Raw genomic sequence first — 26,601 nt, forward strand, 5'->3', positions numbered from 1 at the left:
AATTGGATCAGTTTCCACAGAAATATGAAGCAGCACAACTGTTTTCAACATTGATAATTATCATAAATGTTTCTTGAGCATCAAATCATCATATTATAGTGATTTCTGAAGGATCATGTGACACTGAAGACTGGAGTAATGATGCTGAAAATTCAGCTTTGATCACAGGAATAAATTACACTTTACTATATATTCACATAGAAAACAACTGATTTACATTGAAATAATATTTCACTGTTTTTACTGTATTTTTGATCAAATAAATGCAGCCTTGGTGAGCAGAAGATTAAAAAATCTTACGGACCCCACATTTTTTAACAGTTTATTTAATGCTATAAAAATATATACAAATTTCATTATCTTTAACATGCTTTTTGATTAATAAAAAATGTACTATAAACATAAAAATGTAGTCCAGATGTAGTCAACACAAAAATAAAAAATAAATAAAAAAAAAGTAATCCACAATCCAGGAAAATAAAAACGGAAAAAAACGGAATTTGGAAAAAAATAAAATGGAATTTGGGAAAAAAATTTATGGATTTCATTGGGGCCTCAGCTAGGGTGGCACTCTTAAAGGATTAGTTCACTTTTTAAAAAACTTTTGCTGATAATTTACTCACCCCCATGTCATCCAAGATGTCCATGTCTTTCTTTCTTCAGTCGAAAAGAAATTAAGGTTTTTGATGAAAACATTCTAAGATTTTTCTCCTAGAAATCCTAGAAAACGTTCTTGACTCTCCTGTTCGAACTCGTTCATCAAAATGAACAAATCTTTTTTCAAATCATTTCGTTCATTTTGTTCGTTGAATGAACGAAATGACTCGAAAAAAGATTTGTTCATTTTGATGAACGAGTTCGAACAGGAGAGTCACGAACGCGCATCTCAGAACAGAGCAAGGCGAGCATTTGTGCTTATAAAACTTAAACTTTTTTATTTATTTTTGAAATGACCGATCGTTTCGCTAGATAAGACCCTTATGCATCGTCTGGTATCGTTTAAAGCCATTTGAAGCTGCACTGAAACCGTTTGGTACCCAATGAAGTCCATTATATGGAGAAAAATCATAGAATGTTTTCATCAAAAACCTTAATTTCTTTTCGACTGAAGAAAGAAAGACATGGACATCTTGGATGACATGGGGGTGAGTAAATTATCAGCAAAAGTTTTTTAAAAAGTGAACTAATCCTTTAAAGCCCATTCACACCAAGAACAATAAATATAATAGTATTCATTCATCTTCCTCCGCTTATCCGGGGCCGGGTCGTGGGGGCAGCAGTCTGAGCAGAGAAGCCCAGACTTCCCTCTCCCTGGACACTTCCTCCAGCTCTTCCGGGGGGACACCGAGGCGTTCCCAGGCCAGCCGGGAGACATAGTCTCTCCAACGTGTCCTAGGTCTTCCCCGGGGTCTCCTCCCAGTGGGATGTGCCCGGAACACCTCCCCGGGAAGGCGTCCAGGAGGCATCCGGAAATGATGCCCGAGCCACCTCAGCTGACCCCTCTCCATGTGGATGAGCAGCGGCTCTACTCTGAGCTCCTCCCGAGTGACCGAGCTTCTCACCCTATCTCTAAGGGATCGGCCAGCCACCCTGCGGAGAAAGCTCATTTCGGCCGCCTGTATCCGGGATCTTGTCCTTTCGGTCATGACCCAAAGCTCATGACCATAGGTGAGAGTAGGAACGTAGATTGACCGGTAAATCGAGAGCTTTGCCTTACGGCTCAGCTCCTTCTTCACCACAACAGACCGGTACATCGACCGCATTACTGCAGAAGCTGCACCGATCCGTCTGTCAATCTCCCGTTCCATCCTTCCCTCACTCGTGAACAAAACCCCAAGATACTTAAACTCCTCCACTTGAGGAAGGATCTCTCCACCAACCTGAAGTGAGCAAGCCACCCTTTTCCGACTGAGGACCATGGCCTCGGATTTGGAGGTGCTGATTTTCATCCCAGCCGCTTCACACTCGGCTGCAAACCGTCCCAGTGCATGCTGAAGGTCCTAGTGTGAAGGTGCCAACACGACAACATCATCCGCAAAAAGCAGAGACAAAATCGCGTGGTCCCCAAACCTGACACCCTCCGGCCCCTGGCTGTGCCTAGAAATTCTGTCCATAAAAACTATGAACAGAACCGGCGACAAAGGGCAGCCCTGCCGGAGTCCAACATGCACCGGGAAGAAGTCTGACTTACTACCGGCAATACGAACCAAGCTCCTGCTTCGGTCATACAGGGACCGTACAGCCCTTAGCAAAGGACCCCGGACCCCATACTCCCGGAGCACCCTCCACAGGCCGCCGCGAGGGACACAGTCGAATGCCTTCTCCAAATCCACAAAGCACATGTGGACTGGTTGGGCAAACTCCCATGAACCCTCCAGCACCCTGTAGAGAGTATAGAGCTGGTCCAGTGTTCCACGGCCTGGACGAAAACCGCACTGTTCCTCCTGAATCCGAGGTTCCACTATCGGCCGTATTCTCCTCTCCAGTACCCTGGCATAGACTTCCCAGGGAGGCTGAGAAGTGTGATCCCCCTGTAGTTGGAACACACCCTCCGGTCCCCCTTCTTAAAAAGAGGGACCACCACCCCGGTCTGTCATCCCAGAGGCACTGTCCCCGACCGCCACGCGATGCTGCAGAGGCGTGTCAGCCAAGACAGCCCCACAACATCCAGAGACTTGAGGTACTCAGGGCGGATCTCATCGACCCCCGGTGCCTTGCCACCGAGGAGTGTCTTGACTACCTCGGTGACCTCAGCTAGGGTGATGGACGAGTCCACCTCTGAGCCCTCAGCCTCTGCTTCCTCAATAGAAGACGTGACAGCGGGATTGAGGAGATCAATCCGCAGGTCATATGAAACGACCACAAAGTCGATCATCGACCTGCGACCTAGGGTGTCCTGGTGCCACGTGCACTGGTGGACACCCTTATGCTTGAACATGGTGTTCGTTATGGACAAACTGTAACTAGCACAGAAGTCCAATAACTGAACACCGCTCGGGTTCAGGTCGGGGGGGCCGCTCCTCCCAATCACGCCCCTCCAGGTGCCACTGTCGCTGCCCACGTGAGCGTTGAAGTCCCCCAGTAGAACGACGGAGTCCCCAGTCGGAGCACTTTCCAGCACTCCTCCCAGAGACCCCAAGAAAGCCGGGTACTCTGCACTGCCGTTTGGCCCGTAGGCACACACGACAGTGAGAGACCTATCCCCGACCCGTAGGCGCAGGGAAACGACCCTCTCGTTCACCGGGGTAAACTCCAACACATGGCGGCTGAGCTGGGGGGCTATAAGCAAACCCACACCAGCCGGGTGCCTCTCACCATGGGCAACTCCAGAGTGGTGAAGAGTCCATCCTCTCTCAAGGAGTGTGGTTCCAGAGCCCAAGCCATGCTTAGAGGTGATCCCGACTATCTGTAGTCGGAACCTCTCAACCTCACGCACCATCTCAGGCTCCTTCCCCGCCAGCGAGGTGATGTTCCACGTCCCTAAGGCTAGTTTCCATGTCCAGGGATCGGGTCGTCGAGGTCCCCGCCTTTGACTGCCACCCGATCCTCTCTGCACCGGCCCCTTACGTCTCTTCCTGCAGGTGGTGAGCCCACGGGAAGGCGGTCCCATGTCACTCCTTCGGGCTGAGCCCGGCCGGACCCCATGGGGAGAGGCCCGGCCACCAGGCGCTCGCATACGAGCCCCAACCCCGGGCCTGGCTCCAGGGTGGGGCCCCGGCTGCGCCATACCGGGCGACGTCACGGTCCTTGAATGTTATGAACTATAATAGTAACCATATTATATGAACGGTTACACTGTTACACTATGAACTGCAGGTTTGTTGTCTGCCACTTTAAATGCTGGAGCTCTTTAAAGCGGAATGGATTCTGATTGGCTGTCAATGATTTTATCGTTCTTTAGCTGGAAAAAATTGCTCTGAATGTGATTCCACAATCACTTTTGTTTCAGGAAACTGTACAGGAAATTCAGCAGTTGACCATTCGCTCAGACTGGCCAGAGAACGGTCAATCTCCCGGCAGGAGTTTCATCCCGACGTCACACGGGCTTCTAACCACAGCCAATAATACTCACTCGTCATTTAATGGTGTTTCTGAAGCTCCTAAACCACACGGCCTCAGACTCCTCCAGCTAAACCCGTCTCAGAGATCTCCTCCTCCTCCTCCTGTGAAGGTTTCCTGGGGTCCAGATCCCAGTCAGTCCGATCCCGCATCTGTCCTGAGGGCCGAGGACCGTAACCGGACCCGAGCCGGAACACACCGTTATAACACACACACACAGGAATCTCTCCATCCTCACAGATCTGTTGCTCTTCCTCTTCTGCGGTTTCACCCAGAGCCTCAGAGAACCGTGACGTTTCCGCGTATCCCACAATGCACCTTGGCCAAACCCAGTCTGGGCGTCACAGCCACGGGCCGCTATCCCAGAATGCAGCTGCTGCACAGAGAGCCGGATCCACCCGCCGCTGTGAGTTTACATTTAGTTTGTCTTTCTACTTTTCACTGTGAGCAATAACCACATTTACTCATCACCTCACTTACAATTAATGCCTTTATAATTTTGTATAATAATTGGGTTTTATAATAATAGTTTTTATTATAATAACACCATATCAAATTTCTTATTTTACTATTCTATTACATTACTATTCACTCTGAGCAGTAATCACATTTTCTCATCACTTTACATATAATTCATTTATTTATAATTGTACATAATAATTGGATATTTTTTATAATAGTTTTGAGTTATGATAATAATACAAAACATAATTTCTTATTTTTCTTATGATTTTTACTATTCTCTGTGAGCAGTAATTACATTTACTGATCACTTTAAATATAATGAATCTATTTATTATTTTTCATAATGCTAGTTTATTATAATACAAAATATTTTTTTTCTTTTGAGTTTTACAGTTCACTCTGAGCAGTAATCACATTTACTGATCACTTTATGATTAATTTATTATGATTTATATACAAATGTATATATATATTTATAAAATTATATCAAAATATATTTATAATTAAAAAAATCATAAAAATATATATTTTTTATGAGATTCACTTAAACATTAAACGATTAAATTTCAACTCAAAAACACTACAATGTTCCTTTTGGAAAATGACATTTAAGAGCTCTAAAAAACAATTAAACAAAAGGTGCTGTTTATAACAACATAACAGGCATAAATTGCATTCGTCTGTAATATTCTCAGCTGTAAGTGTGACGGATTCACTTGTTCCTCTTGATTCTCAGCATAACAACCTGGATTTTTAGATGCATGGATATTCTGCTTATAAGAGTTGCAGCAGGTGAGAATAAAGGGTTTGTTTGTCTCTCTCGCAGGATGTGCGGTTGGACTCGGCTCCTGTACGAACTCCTCGTCTCATCCCACTGGAGGAGCTGTTGAAGTGGACCAACGCCAAACACACCAAACTACAACTCTTAAACACACACACCGTCCCAGAGAACAAGCCCACGACAACCAGCCCGTCCAACAAGAGGTCAGAGATCTGGCCCGATTCTGTTGGGTTGTTTTAGTTGAGGGCAGCCTCATGCCTGGTGCAGATTACACCGTGTTTTTGTCTGTTACGAGAGTCACTGTGCAGATTACGCGAGTTTGACTCCGAAAATCTTGTTGTGTCGTGGACAAGAAACATGTTAGACTTTACGTTGCTTCCCGTCCAGTTGTTGCTTGCTGTCTCACACGCACACATACATACACAAACACCCACTCACTCACTCACTCACACACACACGCGCACTCACTCACTCACATACATGCGTACACATTCACTCGCACACATATATACACACACAGACTCAAGCTCACTCACTCTCACTCACTTACTCACACTCTCACACACACACGCACACTCACCCTTGCTCGCACGCACGCACGCACACTCACTCACTCACACACACACACTCACTCTCGCACACGCACACACTCACTCACTCACACACACATGCTCACTCACTCACTCACTCACTCACTCACACACACACACATGCTCACTCACGCACACACTCACTCACTCACTCACACACACATGCTCACTCACTCACTCACTCACTCACTCACTCACACACACACACATGCTCACTCACACACGCACACACTCACTCACTCTCGCACACGCACACACTCACTCACACACACATGCTCACTCACTCACACACACACACACACACACTCACTCTCGCACACGCACACACTCACTCACTCACACACACATGCTCACTCACTCACTCACTCACTCACTCACTCACTCACTCACTCACACACGCACACACTCACTCACTCACACACACATGCTCACTCACTCACTCACACACACACACACACATGCTCACTCACACACGCACACATTCACTCACTCTCGGCCACGCACACACTCACTCACACACACATGCTCACTCACTCACTCACACACACACACACTCACTCTCGCACACGCACACACTCACTCACTCACACACACATGCTCACTCACTCACTCACTCACACACACACACATGCTCACTCACACACGCACACACTCACTCACTCACACACACATGCTCACTCACTCACTCACTCACTCACACACACATGCTCACTCACACACGCACACACTCACTCACTCTCGCACACGCACACACTCACTCACTCACTCACACACACACACATGCTCACTCACACACGCACACACTCACTCTCGCACACGCACACACTCACTCACTCACTCACACACACACATGCTCACTCACACACACACGCACACACTCACTCACTCACACACACATGCTCACTCACTCACTCACTCACTCACACACACATGCTCACTCACACACGCACTCACTCACTCACTCTCGCACACGCACACACTCATTCACACTCACTCACTCACTCACTCACTCACACACACACACATGCTCACTCACACACGCACACACTCACTCTCGCACACGCACACACTCACTCACTCACTCACACACACACATGCTCACTCACACACACACGCACACACTCACTCACTCACTCACTCACACACACATGCTCACTCACTCACTCACTCACTCACACACACATGCTCACTCACACACGCACTCACTCACTCACTCTCGCACACGCACACACTCATTCACACTCACTCACTCACTCACTCACTCACACACACACACATGCTCACTCACACACTCACACACTCACTCACTCACACACACATGCTCACTCACTCACTCACTCACTCACACACACACACATGCTCACTCACACACGCACACGCTCACTCACTCACACACACATGCTCACTCACTCACTCACTCACTCACTCACTCACACACACACACACACACACACTCACTCACTCACTCTCGCACACACTCACTCACACTCACTCACACACACGCACTCACTCACACATTCACACTCAGACACACACACACACGCTCGCTCACTCACACACTCACTCACTCACTCGGCTTTGATTTATGTGAATTATTATGATTTATTTATTTAATACAAATCCTATTTTTATAAAAAAGAACAGTGAACATAAGTTTACAAGTGGTTAAGTAATAAAAAGAAATTAAGAGCGACAAACCTGTATATTAAACTTTTCTATTTTAGGTACACTTGAGTACATGAAAACAGAACCCAACTCTATATTTCAAATACATTTGACAGGATTTTGATGCAAAATGAGAAATTGATGCTGAAAATTGTCTGAGTCAGAACAGTCGCATGCCTTGATCACACAGGATCAGGTTATTTGATGTTTAAGATAAAGCAAACATAAAATCTCACAGCATTCGCTGTAATATGCAAGCCTATGAACAGTGGAGGAAAACTAATACTGGCGTTTGCATGATAGATAAATAAATATGGTAAAAAATCGATTCATGGCCTTTGAGAATTGACTTTGAATCAACCACATTTTAAAAAACGATTAATTGAAAAAATTATTTTTTTTTACCCAGCCGTACTCAAACCATGTGACGTATGAGGAAATGTTGTTCTTTCAGATTTGTGTTTTCTGTCTAATATATCTTATTTAGAAGGAAGAGGAGAGAGGAGAAAAACAAGGAGGACAAGACTGGAGTCACGTTCAGGCCGGAGGACTCCATCATTCCTCCAGATGAGGTACATGCGTCTCAAAACTGTATTTATGTATTTCTGCTGAACTCTTGCTTAAAGTAAAGATGTCACCTTGAATGTTTTTCTGTTTGTTCATGTGTGCAGCCTGCAGAAGATGTGCCAGATCTCAGTGATGCTTACACCATTCCTAAAGGTGAATTCTTTAGTATTATTTATATACCATTATAGTATTTATGCATATTTTGTATTTATTCATATTTTTTATTTATTTTAGATTTTTTCTTTTAGTAATTATGTGCTTTCGTAATTTTTATTAGTTTTATTTAAATTATTTTATTTCAGTTAGTTGCCAAGAAAACATTTCAATTTTCATTTGTTTATCTAATATTTATATTTTCATTTTTCATTTTAGTTTGAGTAATTTTTTTGTGTTTTTGTCCTTTTTATTACTATTTTTTTTAAATATTTTGTTTAATTTTAATTCATTTTATTACAGTTTTAGTTTAGGTAATTTTGCTATGCGTTTTTGTAATTGTTTAATTTTATAATAACTAATAACTAATTTTATTACAGTTTTAGTAATTTAATGTGTTTTTGTCATTTACATTTTTTTATTATTTAGTTTTAATTCATTTTATTACAGTTTTAGTTTTGGTAATAAAATGTTTTTATCTTTTTTTTAAATTTTTTTAATTTAGTCTTAATTCATTTTATTAAAGTTTTAGTAATTGTGTGTTTTTGTTTTTTTAAATTTATTTAAAAATATTTTTTATTTAATTCATTCATTTTATTACAGTTTTAGTAAATGTATGTGTTTTTGTCTTTTAAAATATATATATTTATTTAGTTTTGATTCATTTTATTACAGTTTTAGTAATTTTAGTCCTTCAATTTAAACTTTACCAAGACAACATTTCTCATTTTAATTTAAGTTTTTTGATAAAATACCTATATTAAATGTTAAGCGTGTGTCATTGTTGAGATGAAGTCAGTTCAGTGTTGATTCTGTTCTGTTGTAAAGATCATGGGTTAAGTTAATGTAAAAGTGTTTGCGCTGCAGGCGTTGACTCTGAGTTGAGTGGACTGGCGTTGTTGGATCAGGCGTACGTCACCTCGGCTGAGCTTCATGCGTTCGCCTCCACACAGAAGAGACCGCCTGAGATCCAGGACGCCTGTACAAACACTGACACCGGTATGTGCTCGAATCGCTAATACACACATCACACACTCTAAAGGGCTCATCGGATGCCCATTTCCCACAAGTTGGTATGATTCTTTAGGGTGCTCATGTAAAGTTTGTAACATTTCTTGGTTAAAATTCCTCAATGGTTGTGTAAAATAACACCCTTTTTTCCTCCTCAAAAACAGCTCTGTTTAAATGCATTATATTTAAATGCATATTATAATACTACAATACCATACTCTACTAAAATTTTTAAATAAAACGAAACAAAACAAAACGGCTCCCTTTTCAGTGCATGTCTCTTTAAATAATAATGAGCACTCCCCCCCCCCCCCCCCCCCCCTCTTCCGTGGGGCCCAAGACAGTATACAAATGGATGAGGGCGTAAATATGCTAATACAGGAAATATGCTAATACAGGACAGTGGTCGTGGGCGGAGCATGAGCAATATTACATCATATTGCTCAAAGAAAATCCAAATGGCTTGATTTATTGAGTGTTTAGGCTTTTTGAGGATAAAAAAAAGGAGTGAATGGATTTTTGTATTGTATGGTGGTTGTGTCCACACACTGCAAACACAATATAAAAGTGAATTTTGCATCCGATGACCCCTTTAACTTCACTAATGTAAGTTCTGCTTTGGTTTACTCTAGAACTGCCTCGCTCCATCACAGATCAAGATGTTTCTGTCCAACCTCAGTCTCCTCCCAGAATGCCGTCTGCTCGTAAGTTCATGAGAGGAATGTGATCTTCAGCTCTTTGTTGAGTCCAAGATTCAAGCAGATTCAAATCAAATTTGCCTTTTTTATGAATTGATAAATTGCAAAATGATGCTTGGTTTAAATTTTTGATCCATGGGAAACTTTTATTTTTATTTTTAATTTTTTTACTTAAGCACATAAGCAAATCTAGTGGAAAAAATAAAATAAAGACAAAAAACAACCAGTGACAAAAAATCTGGAAAAATATTTGTATTTAGCAATTTCTTATATTATTATCATTACTATTATACAGTATATTTACTTTTTGTCTGGGAAATTATGCAAAATACTATTTCATGGCCAGCAAAAAATATTTATATCCAGTTTCATACACATCATTGGAATTGAAAAAGAATCAGTGACAGTAAATTGTGAAAATAATCCCCAAAGTTATTGTGATTGCGATAATTGTGCAGTTTCAAATTTATTTCAGTTATCTCAATGATCAGGCAATTGATCCATAATTGCAACAGGCCTATATATACAATTATAGTATTTATTAAGATTTTGCTTTGCATTTTTTAAACGTATATTTAGTTTTGATTTTAGATTGAGAAAATCATTATTGTTATATATGGGTTTTTTTTTCTGTGAAATTATGCAAAAAATACTATTTTATAGCCAGTAAAAAAAAATGATGGTAGTAAATGTTCATAAACACCATTTCAAAATCATGAAAATTAAAATGTAAAAAAATGGCATATTGTGTGTATGTGTATGTGTGTGTATATATATATATATATATTATTTTATTATCTCATTATTTGTGTAGATGTGATTTATTGCACATTGTGTACTGTGTGTTTCTGCACTCAGCTGAAGGAGGACTGCTAGATGTCGCTCCAGTCGTTCCTCCAGATGTGTTCTTGAATCTTCGCTACTCTAAAGATAAATCACCTGACCAGCCGAGAAACAGAAGCCACGCAGAGTCTAACGCAGATCTCGTAGGGGAATAGTGCACTAAAAGCCATCAGACCATAATCTAATCAAATAATGTTTGGACAGTTTGAGTGTTTTTTAGAAGTAATTCTCTCTTTGTTGTTCTTGTATTGTTGTAGAATCCTGAGGGCCGGAGGTTTATTAATGTGATCGATCTGACAGACGACTCTCTTCTTCAGTATCTGCCTTCATTTCCCCCATCGTCTGCTGAGCTCCACCTACTAGCAGCTTCTGCCGTAAACCCCGCCTCTTCTGCCGTAAACCCCGCCTCTTCTGCCGTAAACCCCGCCTCTTCTGCAGTAAACCCCACCTCTTCTGCCATAAACTCCGCCCCCAACAACACTGAGCACTTTACTGAGAATCCGATTGGAGAGATTCCAGGTACACTGTTAATTTACATGAAGAAAAGAACTACTAATAAAACAGTCTTTTAGGGAAGGGATTCCCAAACAGTTTTGTCCTTCAAACCCCTTTGACCTAAAATACAAGTTAATATTTCAATAATAATAAACCACACATTTTCATGTTCACAATTCTCTGATGTCAGTTAATGGTCACATGTTATGCAGGTAAACAAATTAAATTTTTTATCTTTTTTAGTAAGTGTATTATTACTATTGTTTAGATTTTTGTATGCTAATTTTACAATTTAAATTATTTAATTAGTAGCTTTTCATCAACAGAGTTTGGGAAAGCCTGGTTTAGGGCATAAACCAGACAAAATCGGTTTTGTGTAGTATTTAGTGGTGGTGGATGTTTTTTTCATAAAATATAATACAATGCCTTCAAGTTACAGTAGCCTATATGCTTTATCGGTTCATATAACACAATTAACATATGAATAAAAAAAAAAAAAAATATATATATATATATGTGTGTATATATATATATATATATATATATATATATATATATATATATATATATATATATATATATATATATATATATATGTGTTTAGTACAGTTTCGATATAGCAAATAAAACATGCTTGAAATTAAATTAGCGATAACTAAATGCACTGGCAGTCAAAAGTTTAGATCGAAAGAAGTCTCTTTTACTCACCATTAGGGTGCATTAATTTGATCAAAAATGCTGTAAAAATAGTGGAATATTATTGCAATGTAAAACAGCTTTCTATGTGAATATATAGTAAAGTGTAATTTATTCCTGTGATCAAAGCTGAATTTTCAGCATCATTACTCCAGTCTTCAGTGTCACATGATCCTTCTTGATGAAAATGCCAATAGATTTTTGTCTTTTTTTTTTCAGCTTTTCTTTTTTATTGTTTTATATATGCTTTTAGTAGAACACATTCAAAAGAACAGAACAAACATGTCACTAGGGATATCACGTACAATTATGTAGTTCATATACTGTTCACGTCATATCAGGGGTTACTCTCCCAATAGTGAGAGAAGAGAAAAAAATAATATCAGAAGAATATTTGTAATGGTCCTTTCAAGTCCATACTAGGTTCAAGGTCCCATCATAAAACATACAAATTCCAAATATTTTCACTGGACAAATATTTTACATACTGAGGAAAGAGAAAAAAATTCTCAATGTTATTACAACAATTAAATGTGAGGAAGGGATTTTTTTTATTTTTTATTTGCAGTATACTCACAATATATCCCTATGTTCAATCCATACTCCTATACATTAGCCATTTTGACCAGTACTTGTAAAATGTATCCATGTTTAATCTTGAAAAGAAGGTCAGTTTTTCCATTTCATACATATGACTCACAATTACTGTCCACTCTTCTGTTGGTGGACTCTCATGCAGCCATTTCTTATTCGTCATAGTTTTTGTCATTCAAAACTGGTTTTTATTTACATATACATCAATGCATTTGGCAGACGCTTTTATCCAAAGTTTTATTTAATTTCAAGGTGGACATTTACATTCTTATAAGTTCTTGCTTTCCCTGTGAATCGAACCCATGACCTTGGGTTCTCGGGCGAATCCAACGCTCTAGTGTTTGAGCTACAGGAAAGCTATATTTAGTTATCGTCTTGTTTTCGTCAGTGAAAAAATGTTTTGTCACAAATAATGACAAATTATACATCAACGAAATCAACACTGATCCAAAGAACCGGTGTTTATTCCCTGCAGGTGTGTGTGTGTCTCCTGAAGCTGTGCTGGGTGGAGACCCCGTGACTCTGAGCGAGCTGAAGGCCGTGAGCATGCCTGGTTTGGAGCGAGCGCTGATGTCCAGGAGTCAGGTCTCAGCTCGGCTCTCAGAGATGGACACTCAGCTGCTCAGACTGCAGAGCATCGCAGATCACATGGACATTGAGTTCGCCAACACCAGACTGGTGAGAGACCAACAGTGCATGCTGGGTAACACTGTGTTCTGTGAAACACAACCAACAAACAATCTAAAATATAAATCACAGAGAGAGAGAAAAAAAAATAGAGTTCCCCTTTATGCTTTTTTTGTACAACAGACCAATCAGAGCAGAGTAGACCAATCACAACCATAGACTGTAAAAAAAGATGGATGACGCCTCTTCACTGTCTTCCATTGATGAAAAGTGAAGCCGCCAAAGTCCTAATATGTCTCTGAAATTTACTGTGTAAAAATAAACAGTTATGGACATGTAGAAATTAAGGTTGAAGATCCAATTTCCTTCCGAAAATCCAAAAAAAGTGCCTCAGTGACTTCATTTAGAGAAGCTTTCAATCATCACAGCTGTCAATCATGACGTCACATTCCCGTTTTTATAGCATAAAATAACATACCAAGATCAAACTTATTTAAAAGAACGAACACTTAAACTTAAATCACCGTGATAAAAGCTACCTTAAATGACGGAAAAAATCTTTGGAAAAAACTTGGGGAGGTGGGGTTTATGACCTATACTGGGACCAACCACCAGGGGGCGATCAAGACACTTTGGCTTCACTTTTCAGGACTTGTGCGGCAGGCTTGATCAGAACAGACTGGGTCATCGGACCAATCAAAGCAGAGTAGACCAATCACAAAAGACTGGGCCATCTGACCAATTAAGAACAGAGTAGACCAATCACAAAAGACTGGGTCAAATGACCAATCAGAGTAGAGTAGACCAATCACAACAGACTGGGCCATCTGATCAAGCAGAGCAGAGTAGACCAATCACAAAAGACTGGGTCAAATGACCAATCAGAGTAGAGTAGACCAATCACAACAGACTGGGCCATCTGACCAAGCAGAGCAGAGTAGACCAATCACAAAAGACTGGGCCATCTGACCAATTAAGAACAGAGTAGACCAATCACAAAAGACTGGGTCATATGACCAATCAGAGTAGAGTAGACCAATCACAACAGACTGGGCCATCTGACCGAGCAGAGTAGACCAATCACAACAGACTGGGTCATATGACCAATCAGAGTAGAGTAGACCAATCACAAAAGACTGGGCCATCTGACCAAGCAGAGCAGAGTAGACCAATCACAAAAGACTGGGCCATCTGACCAATTAAGAACAGAGTAGACCAATCACAAAAGACTGGGTCATATGACCAATCAGAGTAGAGTAGACCAATCACAAAAGACTGGGCCATCTGACCAAGCAGAGCAGAGTAGACCAATCACAACAGACTGGGCCATCTGACCAATCAGAGTAGAGTAGACCAATCACAACAGACTGGGCCATCTGACCAAGCAGAGCAGAGTAGACCAATCACAAAATACTGGGCCATCTGACCAATTAAGAACAGAGTAGACCAATCACAAAAGACTGGGTCATATGACCAATTAAGAACAGAGTAGACCAATCACAAAAGACTGGGTCATATGACCAATCAGAGTAGAGTAGACCAATCACAACAGACTGGGCCATCTGACCAAGCAGAGTAGAGTAGACCAATCACAACAGACTGGGTCATATGACCAATCAGAGTAGAGTAGACCAATCACAAAAGACTGGGCCATCTGACCAAGCAGAGCAGAGTAGACCAATCACAAAAGACTGGGTCATATGACCAATCAGAGTAGAGTAGACCAATCACAACAGACTGGGCCATCTGACCAAGCAGAGTAGAGTAGACCAATCACAACAGACTGGGTCATATGACCAATCAGAGTAGAGTAGACCAATCACAACAGACTGGGCCATCTGACCAAGCAGAGTAGAGTAGACCAATCACAACAGACTGGGTCATATGACCAATCAGAGTAGAGTAGACCAATCACAAAAGACTGGGTCATATGACCAATCAGAGTAGAGTAGACCAATCACAACAGACTGGGCCATCTGACCAATTAAGAACAGAGTAGACCAATCACAAAAGACTGGGTCATATGACCAATCAGAGTAGAGTAGACCAATCACAACAGACTGGGCCATCTGACCAAGCAGAGTAGAGTAGACCAATCACAACAGACTGGGTCATCTGACCAAGCAGAGCAGAGTAGACCAATCACAAAAGACTGGGCCATCTGACCAATTAAGAACAGAGTAGACCAATCACAAAAGACTGGGTCATATGACCAATCAGAGTAGAGTAGACCAATCACAACAGACTGGGCCATCTGACCAAGCAGAGTAGAGTAGACCAATCACAACAGACTGGGTCATCTGACCAAGCAGAGCAGAGTAGACCAATCACAAAAGACTGGGCCATCTGACCAATCAGAGCAGAGCAGACCAATCACAAAAGACTGGGCCATCTGACCAATCAGAGCAGAATAGACCAATCACAACAGACTGGGCCATCTGACCAATTAAGAACAGAGCAGACCAATCACAAAAGACTGGGTCCATATGTCCAATTAGAGTAGAGTAGACCAATCACAACAGACTGGGCCATCTGACCAATCAGAACACAGTAGACCAATCACAAAAGACTGGGCCATCTGACCAATCAGAACACAGTAGACCAATCACAAAAGACTGGGCCATCTGACCAATCAGAGCAAAGTACAACCCCAAATCAGAAAAAGTTGGGACAGTTTGTAAAATGCAATGAAATCTGTGATATGTTCATTCTATTTAACCTTTTATTAGCTGACAAAAGTACAAAGAAACATTTGTTTTCAATGTTTTCACCGACCAACATAATTGTCTTTTGTAAATATGAACAAATTTTGATTTTGATGGCTGCAACACACCCCAAAAAAGTTGGGACAGAGACATGTTTACCACTGTGTCACATCACCTTTCCTTTTAATTACACTTTTTAATCATTTGGGAGTTGAGGATACTAATTGTTGGAGTTTTGCAAGTGGATGATTTGCCCAATCTTGTCTGATACAAGACAGCGCTCAAGGAAAGATGTCATTTCCCAGGAAAGATGTCATCTTGATGGCAGTTTATGTCTCTGTACAATCCAAATACATACCTCCATGTCAATGGTACCTTCACAATAATGCAAGTTACCCATACCGTTTGCAGTGATGCACCTCAATACCAGCACAGATGTGTGCTTTTGCACCTGTCGCTGGTGAAAGTCGGGTTGGTCCCTTTCGTCTTTGGGACTGAGAACTCGGTGTCCATTTTCTCCCAGAAACAAGCTGAAACATGGACTCATCTGACCACAGCACACATTCCCACTGTCCTCTAGACCACCTGAGATGAGCTCAGGCCCAGAGAACTCGCCGGCATCTCCACATAGAACTGATGTAAAGCTTTCTCCTTCAAAAAAAAGAGATTCAAGTGGCATTTCTTAATGCAGCATCGGACTGTGTTCAGTGAAAACGGTTTTCCAAATTACTCATGAGCACATGTGTCTGTATTTAACAGAGTAGCATGATGGTATCTTGTGCAATGCGATCTGAGGGCTCAAAGGTCACGCACATTCAACAGAGGTCTACTGCCTTACCCAACACAGACTGAGATTTCTCTGGATTCCCTGAATCTTGTGACAATATTATGTATGCAATCTTGCATGATGGTGATGGCGCAGTGGATAAGACACATGCCTTTGGTGTGAGAGACCCGGGTTCGAATCCACTGTGAGACACCAATGTGTCCCTGAGCAAGACACTTAACCCCTAGTTGCTCCAGAGGTGTGGGACCTCTGAAATATAGCAATTGTAAGTCGCTTTGCATAAAAGGGTCAGCTAAATGAATAAATGGTATAAATGGAGAAATGGGATTTTTTAATTGTTTGACAATTCTCTCATGATATGACAAAGTGATGAGCCAAAGTGATGAGCCATGACCCATCTTTGCTTAAAAAGACTGAGAAGCACTTTTACACCCAAACATGATACCCTCAACTATTACCAATTCGCCTGCTCATTGTGGTCTGTTTCAAAATAGTTGGATAATCTAATTTGGATAATCTTTTCACTTTTATTTGGTCTCTGTCCCAACTTTTTTGGGGTGTGTTGCAGCTATCGAAATCAAAATTTGTTCATTTTTACAAAATACAATTATGTTGGTCAGTGAAAACATTGGAAAACGTTTCTTTGTACTTTTTTCAGTTAATAAAAGGTTAAATAGAATGAACAAATCACAGATTCTTGATTTTATTGCATTTTACAAAATGTCCCAACTTTTTCTGATTTGGGGTTGTAGACCAATCGCAACAGACGGGGCCATCTGACCAATCAGAGTAGAGTTGACGAATCACAACAGACTGGGCCATCTGACCAATCAGAGTAGAGTTGACCAATCACAAAAGACTGGGCCGTCTGACCAATCAGAGTAGAGTTGACCAATCACAACAGACTGGGCCATCTGACCAATCAGAGTAGAGTTGACCAATCACAAAAGACTGGGCCATCTGACCAATCAGAGCAGAGTATTCTCTCGGAAAGGAGTTAGAGACCAAGTCCTTGATCGAACTGTTTCAGACATTCTTAGAAAAAAGCTAGTATGATAATGCTACTTTAATTAATAACCAGTTGATTCTGTTTTTATTTTTAATTTTGTAATATTTTATAGTTATTATTATATATTTTATAGTATATTATTATTATTATAGTTTATATGATATATTTAATCTAAGCATTTTGTGCTTAGTTTAGTACAGCTAAACTGTATCATATAATGTGTAAATTATATCAGCTCTTGACCTCTATATATCAGATATTATTGATTGAAAAACATTCAAATCTGTTAAGTGCTACTAACGCCTGTTTTGTGTGGTGTTGTCCTTCAGCTGGTGGACCGTATTGAGACCCTGAGCCCCTCCGTGAAGAAACCTCTCTCCAGCGCGCTCAGAGTCACACAAGAAGGTTAGCAAGCTTTAGTAGCTTTATATAGAGAAAACAAAGAAGCCCACTGAACACGTGTGTTTCTACAGTGAGGAGTTACTGTCCTTCACCGCAGCGTTTCGAACCAGGCAGAGAAGAGGAGGCGTTTCTGTCGTCCTCTGTATTGAGCCGATGTTCAGTCCATCAGGAGCGCTCTCCTCCTGAAGGTACTTCATCATCTCTACTCATCTTCTTTAAGACTGCAAGGGAAGCCCAGCTTATGGAAGCTTGTTACTGAAACAAGAATAAAACATTTTAAAAGATAATTGTGACTATTTCTCAGAATTGAGATATAAAGTCAGAATTGCGTGAAATAGTCGCAATTGCGAGAAATATACTTGGAATTCGGACTTTTTGTTTATATCTCGCAATTATGACTTTATAATACGCAATTGGGAGATATAAAGTCAGAATTGCATGATAAAAAAATCGCAATTGCGTGTTATAAAGTCAGAATTGTGAAATATAACCATGCTATTCTGAGAGAAAAAGTCAGTCTTTTTTTTTGAGAATTTTTTGAAAATATGTCAGAATTGTTTGTTTTTTCTCTCACATTTTTTTTCACGCACTTTTTTCTCACGCACTTTTTTCTCACGCCCTTCTGACTTTATCTCACGCAATTCTGACTTTATATCTCGCAATTCTGACTTTATATCACGCAATTCTGACTTTATATCTCGCAATTCTGACTTTATATCTCGCAATTCTGACTATCTCACGCAATTCTGACTATCTCACGCAATTCTGACTTTATATCACGCAATTCTGACTTTATATCTCGCAATTCTGACTTTATATCACGCAATTCTGACTTTATCTCGCAATTCTGACTTTATATACAGCAATTCTGACTTTATCTCACGCAATTCTGACTTTATATCTCGCAATTCTGACTTTATATCACGCAATTCTGACTTTATATCTCGCAATTCTGACTTTATATCTCGCAATTCTGACTTTACATCTCGCAATTCTGACTATCTCACGCAATTCTGACTATCTCACGCAATTCTGACTTTATATCACGCAATTCTGACTTTATATCACGCAATTCTGACTATATCTCGCAATTCTGACTTTATATCACGCAATTCTGACTTTATAACATGCAATTCTGACTTTATAACACGCAATTCTGACTTTATAACACGCAATTCTGACTTTATAACACGCAATTCTGACTTTATATCTCGCCATTCTGACTTTATATCTCGCAATTCTGACTTTATATCACGCAATTCTGACTATATCTCGCAATTCTGACTTTATATCACGCAATTCTGACTATATCTCGCAATTCTGACTTTATATCACGCAATTCTGACTTTATAACACGCAATTCTGTCTTTATAACACGCAATTCTGACTTTATAACACGCAATTCTGACTTTATATCTCGCCATTCTGACTTTATATCTCGCAATTCTGACTATATCTCGCAATTCTGACTTTATAACACGCAATTCTGACTTTATAACACGCAATTCTGACTATATCTCGCAATTCTGACTTTATAACACGCAATTCTGACTTTATATCTCGCCATTCTGACTTTATATCTCGCAATTCTGACTTTATAACACGCAATTCTGACTTTATAACACGCAATTCTGACTTTATAACACGCAATTCTGACTATATCTCGCAATTCTGACTTTATAACACGCAATTCTGACTTTATATCTCGCAATTCTGACTATATCTCGCAATTCTGACTTTATAACACGCAATTCTGACTTTATAACACGCAATTCTGACTTTATAACACGCAATTCTGACTTTATAACACGCAATTCTGACTTTATAACACGCAATTCAGAGTTTATAACACACAATTCTCACTTTATAACACGCAATTCTGACTTTATAACACACCATTCTGACTTTATATCTCGCCATTCTGACTTTATATCTCGCCATTCTGACTTTATATCTCGCAATTCTGACTTTATAACACGCAATTCTGACTTTATAACACGCAATTCTGACTTTATAACACGCAATTCTGACTTTATATCTCGCCATTCTGCCTTTATATCTCGCAATTCTGACTATATCTCGCAATTCTGACTTTATAACACGCAATTCTGACTTTATAACACGCAATTCTGACTATATCTCGCAATTCTGACTTTATAACACGCAATTCTGACTTTATATCTCGCAATTCTGACTTTATAACACGCAATTCTGACTTTATAACACCCAATTTTGACTTTATAACACGCAATTCTGACTTTATAACACGCAATTCAGAGTTTATAACACAATTCTCACTTTATAACACGCAATTCTGACTTTATAACACGCCATTCTGACTTTATATCTCGCCATTCTGACTTTATATCTCGCAATTCTGACTTTATAACACGCCATTCTGACTTTATATCTCGCAATTCTGACTTTATAACACGCAATTCTGACTTTATAACACGCAATTCTGACTTTATAACTCACAATTCAGAGTTTATAACACACAATTCTGACTTTATAACACGCAATTCTGACTTTATAACACGCAATTCTGACTTTATAACACGCATTTCTGACTTTATATCTCGCCATTCTGACTTTATATCTCGCAATTCTGCCTTTATAACACGCAATTCTGACTTTATAACACGCAATTCTGACTTTATATCTCGCAATTCTGAGAAATAAAGTCTCAATTATCTTTTAAAATGTTTTATTCTGTGGCGGAAACAAGCTTCCATACCTGCTTCCCCTATAATGTCAAAAATTAATGGTCAAATATGTACTATTGTGTTAAAGTTTTATTGACTAAAAATGCTTTAGAACACGTTCACCTCGAAGACGAGTTTGTTCAGAATCAGCTACATATAGCAGACTTGATTTCCTTCTCATTAATTTCCGGAGTCACAGTGCATTTCCCTTCAAGTTTCGAAGCACTGAAAAAAACTGTTCAAAGCAGTGCCACTGAAGTCAATGGACGCGCAGCTTCGAACAGTTTTTTTCAGTACTTCGAAACTTGTCGGTCATTGGATAAATGCTGCGATTATGTCCCGCCCATGGACGCAAATGTTACGATTATGTCCGACAGACCCTCCAATCATCACGCAGAAGCCCGGAGTCCAGCCCCGCCCACGGACGCTCAGCTTCTCTGGTGAGAATGGAGGAGTGGGCGCGGCTGGACTCCGGGCTTCTGCGTAATGATTGGAGGGTTTTTAGAAAGACTGCATCTCCTTTTGATTGACAGCGATTTTGTACTATAAAAAGTCGCTGACGCTGAAGCTTTTCGAGCTCAGTCCCATTGCGGATTTTGCAAGTGTAGTCGAAACACAAACTGCTGCAACATATTTCTTTGTATTCGTATAAATAAATGGACAATTTTTATGATGTAGGCCGAAAATGTGCTTCCCCTCTTTGAAAGACCAGCAGCCGCCACTGATACACACGTTTACCCAATTCACCTGACCATGATTTGCATTGACAGAAAACACGCAAAGAGAAAGCTGTCACTCGTTGTAGTGAATCGCGATCGCACACAGTTCCGTTATAATCAAGGAAGCCTCAGATTGGCCATCAAGTTCAAGAAATCAACAGATATGTTTGTGATTTTCTGCATTGCTCAACGCTACAAAACGTGTTCTAAATAGAAACCGTTGACGCTCTCCACAGCGCAAACACAGATACGCACTGGATCGCTTGCCAAATGTGTTTCCCAAATATTCAATTCAACTCAATTCACAATTATTTTTTACAGCGCTTTTCACAATACACATCATTTCAAAGCAGCTTTACAGAAAATGAGTCCACATTACAATTTAGAGAGATTTATTATCAGAGGTGTCTAAGTTATGTATTTCAGAAATGTACATATACAAAATCACAGTTGGTGAAAAAGGTATTTATTTAAACAACGTAATAATTTAATGCAGAAACAATGAGCTCATTGAAGTGATGAATACTTGTTTGTTAACAAATGATTGATGATATGATATTTAGAAAAATGTAGCATTGGTGCATGTTGATTCAGAGTTGATATGCTATTATAATGGAGAAACTGATCCTAGACCAGCAGTTATGGGCAGCTTTTCCCTCTAAACGCAGTCAGATACAGCAGCCTGTAAATTATTTTATTTTATAGACACTCATGTTCACTGGTGTGGTTCAGGTTCCTCAGTTTAACATGATCTTGTTGTTTTCAGTGAAACCAGAGCAGCGTAAACGAGATAGCGATCCAGGTGAGAGACAAGACACACACTTGCACAAACACACACACAATCACACACACACTTGCACACACACACGCGTGCACACACTCGTCTAAACACATGCACACACACTCGTCTAAACACACACTCGCGCACACACACACTCGTCTAAACACACACACACACACTCGTCTAAACGCGCACACACCCATCTAAACACACACACACGCATGCACACACACATGCACACACACACACACACACACACACACACAGAGACACTCACTCACTCACGCAAGCACACACACACACAGTTTTTGTAACTTACACTTACAGCTACAGTCATGGACGTCTGTGTTGTTGGTTCTGTCCCTGCAGGTTTGACTGAGTCTTTGCTGGAGAATGCTGGGAAGTAAGTTAGTATGATAGTGTTTGACACTTTCAGCCTCTGCCGGTGATGTCTGTGTATTTGTCCTTCTGATTCTCCTTCTCATCCCTCAGATTGTGTGTGTCAGAGGAGACTCTGGGTGTGAGCGGCCTCAGTGACGTGAAGGACATCTTGTGTGAGTTAATCCGGGACGGGGCTTTATCCCGATCCGCGCTGGATCTGTCCCGATCAGGAGCGCTTCACCTGAGCAGGTGAGATTCACAGTAATCACACTGTTCTACAGGGTTGATATTAGTTGTAGCATATATTTCTTTCCCTAGAGTCCTATTATGGTGTTAGTCAAAGTTTATTTAATCAGAAAACAGTTGTTGAGTTTTACTCAGATGCAATGCAGGGAACTACACTGCGACCAAAATGGTCGCATATGCGACCTTTTGAAATGCCATTGCGACCCTAATTTTTAATGGGTCGCAAATGTATCACCGTTTGATTATTTTTCTACCTATATGTTTTAGGCAATATGCTATGATTTACTATGAGCATTTATTAAAACAGAAATGTGTATTTTAAGAATACGTTTTATAACGTGCTCGGAGCATTCAACAGATCAAGTTGGTTTCGCGCTTGTTTAACTGAGAGAACGAGCAGAGAGAGTGAAACCCCCGCGCGCGCACTCCCTCACCGTCTTAACACTGTCTTGCTCTCTCTCCCGCCCTCGCTCATATTAATGAATTGAGTTGACTGAACATCTTTGAGAATACATGATGGTAAAAGGTCGGAAGACCAAAGTTTTTTTTTCTCTGAACTACCACTGGTTATGAATTGTGCTAAAATAACGTTGCCTCATCTTCTCTGAAAAGCTTTCCACACATTCAGATTACATAAACAACACTTTCAATAAACAAAACCAAAAAATCTATCTAGTGATGAAATGTTTTCTGTGTTGAGACAAATCTTGTGCGATGTCCTAAACTGCCTGGATAATCACACAACGTGTGCCGTGGTCCGTTAATGACACGTCCAATTCGCGAATTAATATGACTCCTTTGAACCGATTCACTTTAACGAATGGTTAAAACAACTGATCTGTCCAACACTAAACTCAAGAGACATAAATCAGAAAAACTTTACAATAAGGTTCCATTTATTAAAGTCTGGTTAACTACATTAGCTACATCATACACTGTTTGCTCGTTGGCCAGAGGAGAACTGGCCCCCGACTGAGCCTGGGTTCTCCCAAGGTTTTTTTCTCCGTTCTATCACCTGCTGGAGTTTTGGTTCCTTGCCACTGTTGCCTTGGCTTTTGGCTTGCTTAGTTGGGGACATTTAATTATTCAACAATATTTTTGATCTGCGTTACTTCATGTGGACGATTACGCAACTTTATTCTAGAAACAAACTTCTTGTAATTATTTTCATGTTATCACTGTGAAGCTGCTTTGATACAATCTGTATTGTGAAAAGCGCTATATAAATAAAGATGACTTGACTTGACATTAAAACATTCTATTAATATTAGTTTCTATGTGGATTTACTCCATGACAAAACCACCCCAGTCATTCTAGAATGATTTATTCTTTCCAAATAGAGCTATTCAAGTCATCTGGTGAAATTGTTTTTATATCGCAATATATATCGCAGAAAAATAAACTATCGCAATGTCATTTTTTACCAATATTGTGCAGCCCTAATGTAAATTCTGTGGGCCTTCAATTGCAGGACTGTCCAAATTTCTAACTGCGTCAAAACAATTCAAACACAAATCATTGAAGCTTCACAATGACAGTATGAAGCACGCGAAGTGGATTATATTTATTTTATTTTTCCTTAAGAGTTCAGAAGTCTGCCCATCTGTGCCAACCATAGCATGTTGAAATCCAAAAGAAATTAATTTAGCACTTTATTGTGTAGGCTACTGTATTTTCTATTGCAGTAAATCTATCCCAACCAATTTTAAAGAAAACAAGAAGGCATTTGGTTTAAAAGATGGCAAGTAAAATAAAAAGCACATCTGTATGCAATAGTTTCATTATTGGTCATTATTATCCAGAGCGGCTTACTATAAATAATTTGTGCGACCAAATCATGTTTTGCGCTAGTAACTGAAAAAGTTAGTAGCGCAAGTGCCACCAGTGGAAAATGTTAGTGTAGTTCCCTGCAATGTTATTTTAGTATCAGTAATTTGCCATTATAGTTTTTATTAATATTTTGAATTAGTTTTAGTTTTATGTTTAGCATTTTTTTGTGTTTTTGTGTAATTGTTTTAAATATGTATATATAGTTTTTATTCATCTTTATTTTAGTTTTAACCATCTTAGTACTTCAACTTAAACTAAACAAAAATAAAAAATGCTGCCTTTGTAACTAACTGAAATTATTTTATATATAAGAAATAAGTTCAGTTAGTTATATATATATTTTTTTATATATATTTATATATATATATATATTTTTTTCCCCTTAAATCTCTGATGAATTTTTTTTTTGTTTATAGTTGTTTATACTTCCCCTGTTTGTATAAAAGTGTCTGATTGCTGAACATCTAAATGTAAATGATCTCTGTTATGATTGGCTAAGTAGATTAGTGAGAGATGTGTGACATATTTACTGATTGATGTGATTGGTGTGTTTGTGTGGTGGGCGGCAGGTCAGAGGTCAGTCCGAGCGGAGCCATGATGGAGGAGGAGCGGAGGGATCTGAGGATGTGGATGAGGAGAAAACAGAGAGAACGACTGATGGAATACCGTAAACAGAGAGAAGAGAAGAGAGAGAGCGAGCGCAGACCCTTCATCTCTCCTCTTACACGCGTGAGACGCTTCAGATCAAACATGTTACTGATTGTGTAATCACACTCTGCTTTTCATGATAACTATTCTCAGAATCAGTATGCCACTGTTTTTCTTCATGCAAAGCCTTATTTCTGTTGGATTATGAAACATGTATTTGAATTCTAGTGATTTATATATATATATAGTGCTGGTTATAATTATTTGCCCTATGTATATATATGTATATGTATGTGTATATATATATATATATATATATATATATATATATATATATATATATATATATATATATATATATATATATATATATATATATATAATCATTACCATTCAAGATTTTGGTAAGATTTCTTTTTGAAAGAAGTCTCTTCTGTTCACCAAACTGCATTAATTTGATCAAAAATACTGTAAAAAGTGAAATATTGTTACAATTTTTAGTTTTCTATGTGAATATATAGTAAAGTGTAATTTATTCCTGTGATCAAAGCTGAATTTTCAGCATCATTACTCCAGTCTTCAGTGTCACATGATCCTTCAGAAATCATTCTAATAGGATGATTTGACGATCAAGAAATATTTATGATTAAAACAAAACTACAAACCTACCATATGTAAATAACAATCATAATTTGTAATTAATAATAATTTTATATAGAGGCCATACATTACAGATATTTTCTTGGAAAAATGTGTGCAACACTTTTTTAAGAATTATGAATTTCTTCACAAATATTGTACACAGCTTTACTTTTATACTGAGAACACTCCAGATGAATCATTATTTCCATTCATTTTGCTTTGGATCTGAACAATCTCTTGCTTTTCCCCATATGTTTTGAAGTCTATAAGTAAAGCTTGAAGCTTTAGTTTTGCACTAAACTCTTGATAACTTTACTTTTCTGAATAATTCACCTCCGTTTCAGAATCCAACCTCTGTAGATCTGGCAACCAACAAGAAAAGCAAAGAAGAAAGAGACAGGTATGATTATGTATTACGTGTGTTAAACTAACATTAGTTTTGTCCAGAATGACACACTACACCATGCACTATGGACTTTTTGTACGGTTATTTTGTCATCA

At 39.4% G+C, this 26,601-nt stretch overlaps 1 protein-coding gene across 1 annotated transcript in view; it reads left to right on the forward strand.

The window, feature by feature from the left end:
- The window catches only part of cplane1 (ciliogenesis and planar polarity effector 1), a 91,265-nt gene that overhangs the window by 57,527 nt on the left and 7,137 nt on the right, over window positions 1–26,601 (forward strand). The window contains exons 34-49 of the mRNA XM_077243776.1: window positions 3,950–4,465; window positions 5,351–5,508; window positions 8,048–8,132; window positions 8,232–8,280; window positions 9,148–9,279; window positions 9,924–9,995; window positions 10,848–10,975; window positions 11,090–11,351; window positions 13,093–13,295; window positions 18,075–18,150; window positions 18,219–18,335; window positions 22,338–22,373; window positions 22,722–22,755; window positions 22,845–22,982; window positions 25,380–25,539; window positions 26,445–26,500. Of these exons, the coding sequence (XP_077099891.1) occupies window positions 3,950–4,465; window positions 5,351–5,508; window positions 8,048–8,132; window positions 8,232–8,280; window positions 9,148–9,279; window positions 9,924–9,995; window positions 10,848–10,975; window positions 11,090–11,351; window positions 13,093–13,295; window positions 18,075–18,150; window positions 18,219–18,335; window positions 22,338–22,373; window positions 22,722–22,755; window positions 22,845–22,982; window positions 25,380–25,539; window positions 26,445–26,500 (2,222 nt within the window). The remainder of the gene's footprint in view (window positions 1–3,949; window positions 4,466–5,350; window positions 5,509–8,047; window positions 8,133–8,231; window positions 8,281–9,147; window positions 9,280–9,923; window positions 9,996–10,847; window positions 10,976–11,089; window positions 11,352–13,092; window positions 13,296–18,074; window positions 18,151–18,218; window positions 18,336–22,337; window positions 22,374–22,721; window positions 22,756–22,844; window positions 22,983–25,379; window positions 25,540–26,444; window positions 26,501–26,601) is intronic.

The sequence above is a fragment of the Siphateles boraxobius genome, unplaced genomic scaffold (genome assembly GCF_051911475.1).
Source record: "Siphateles boraxobius isolate OS27281-9 unplaced genomic scaffold, OSU_SipBor_1 25, whole genome shotgun sequence".
NCBI classification, from domain to species: Eukaryota; Metazoa; Chordata; class Actinopteri; order Cypriniformes; family Leuciscidae; genus Siphateles; species Siphateles boraxobius.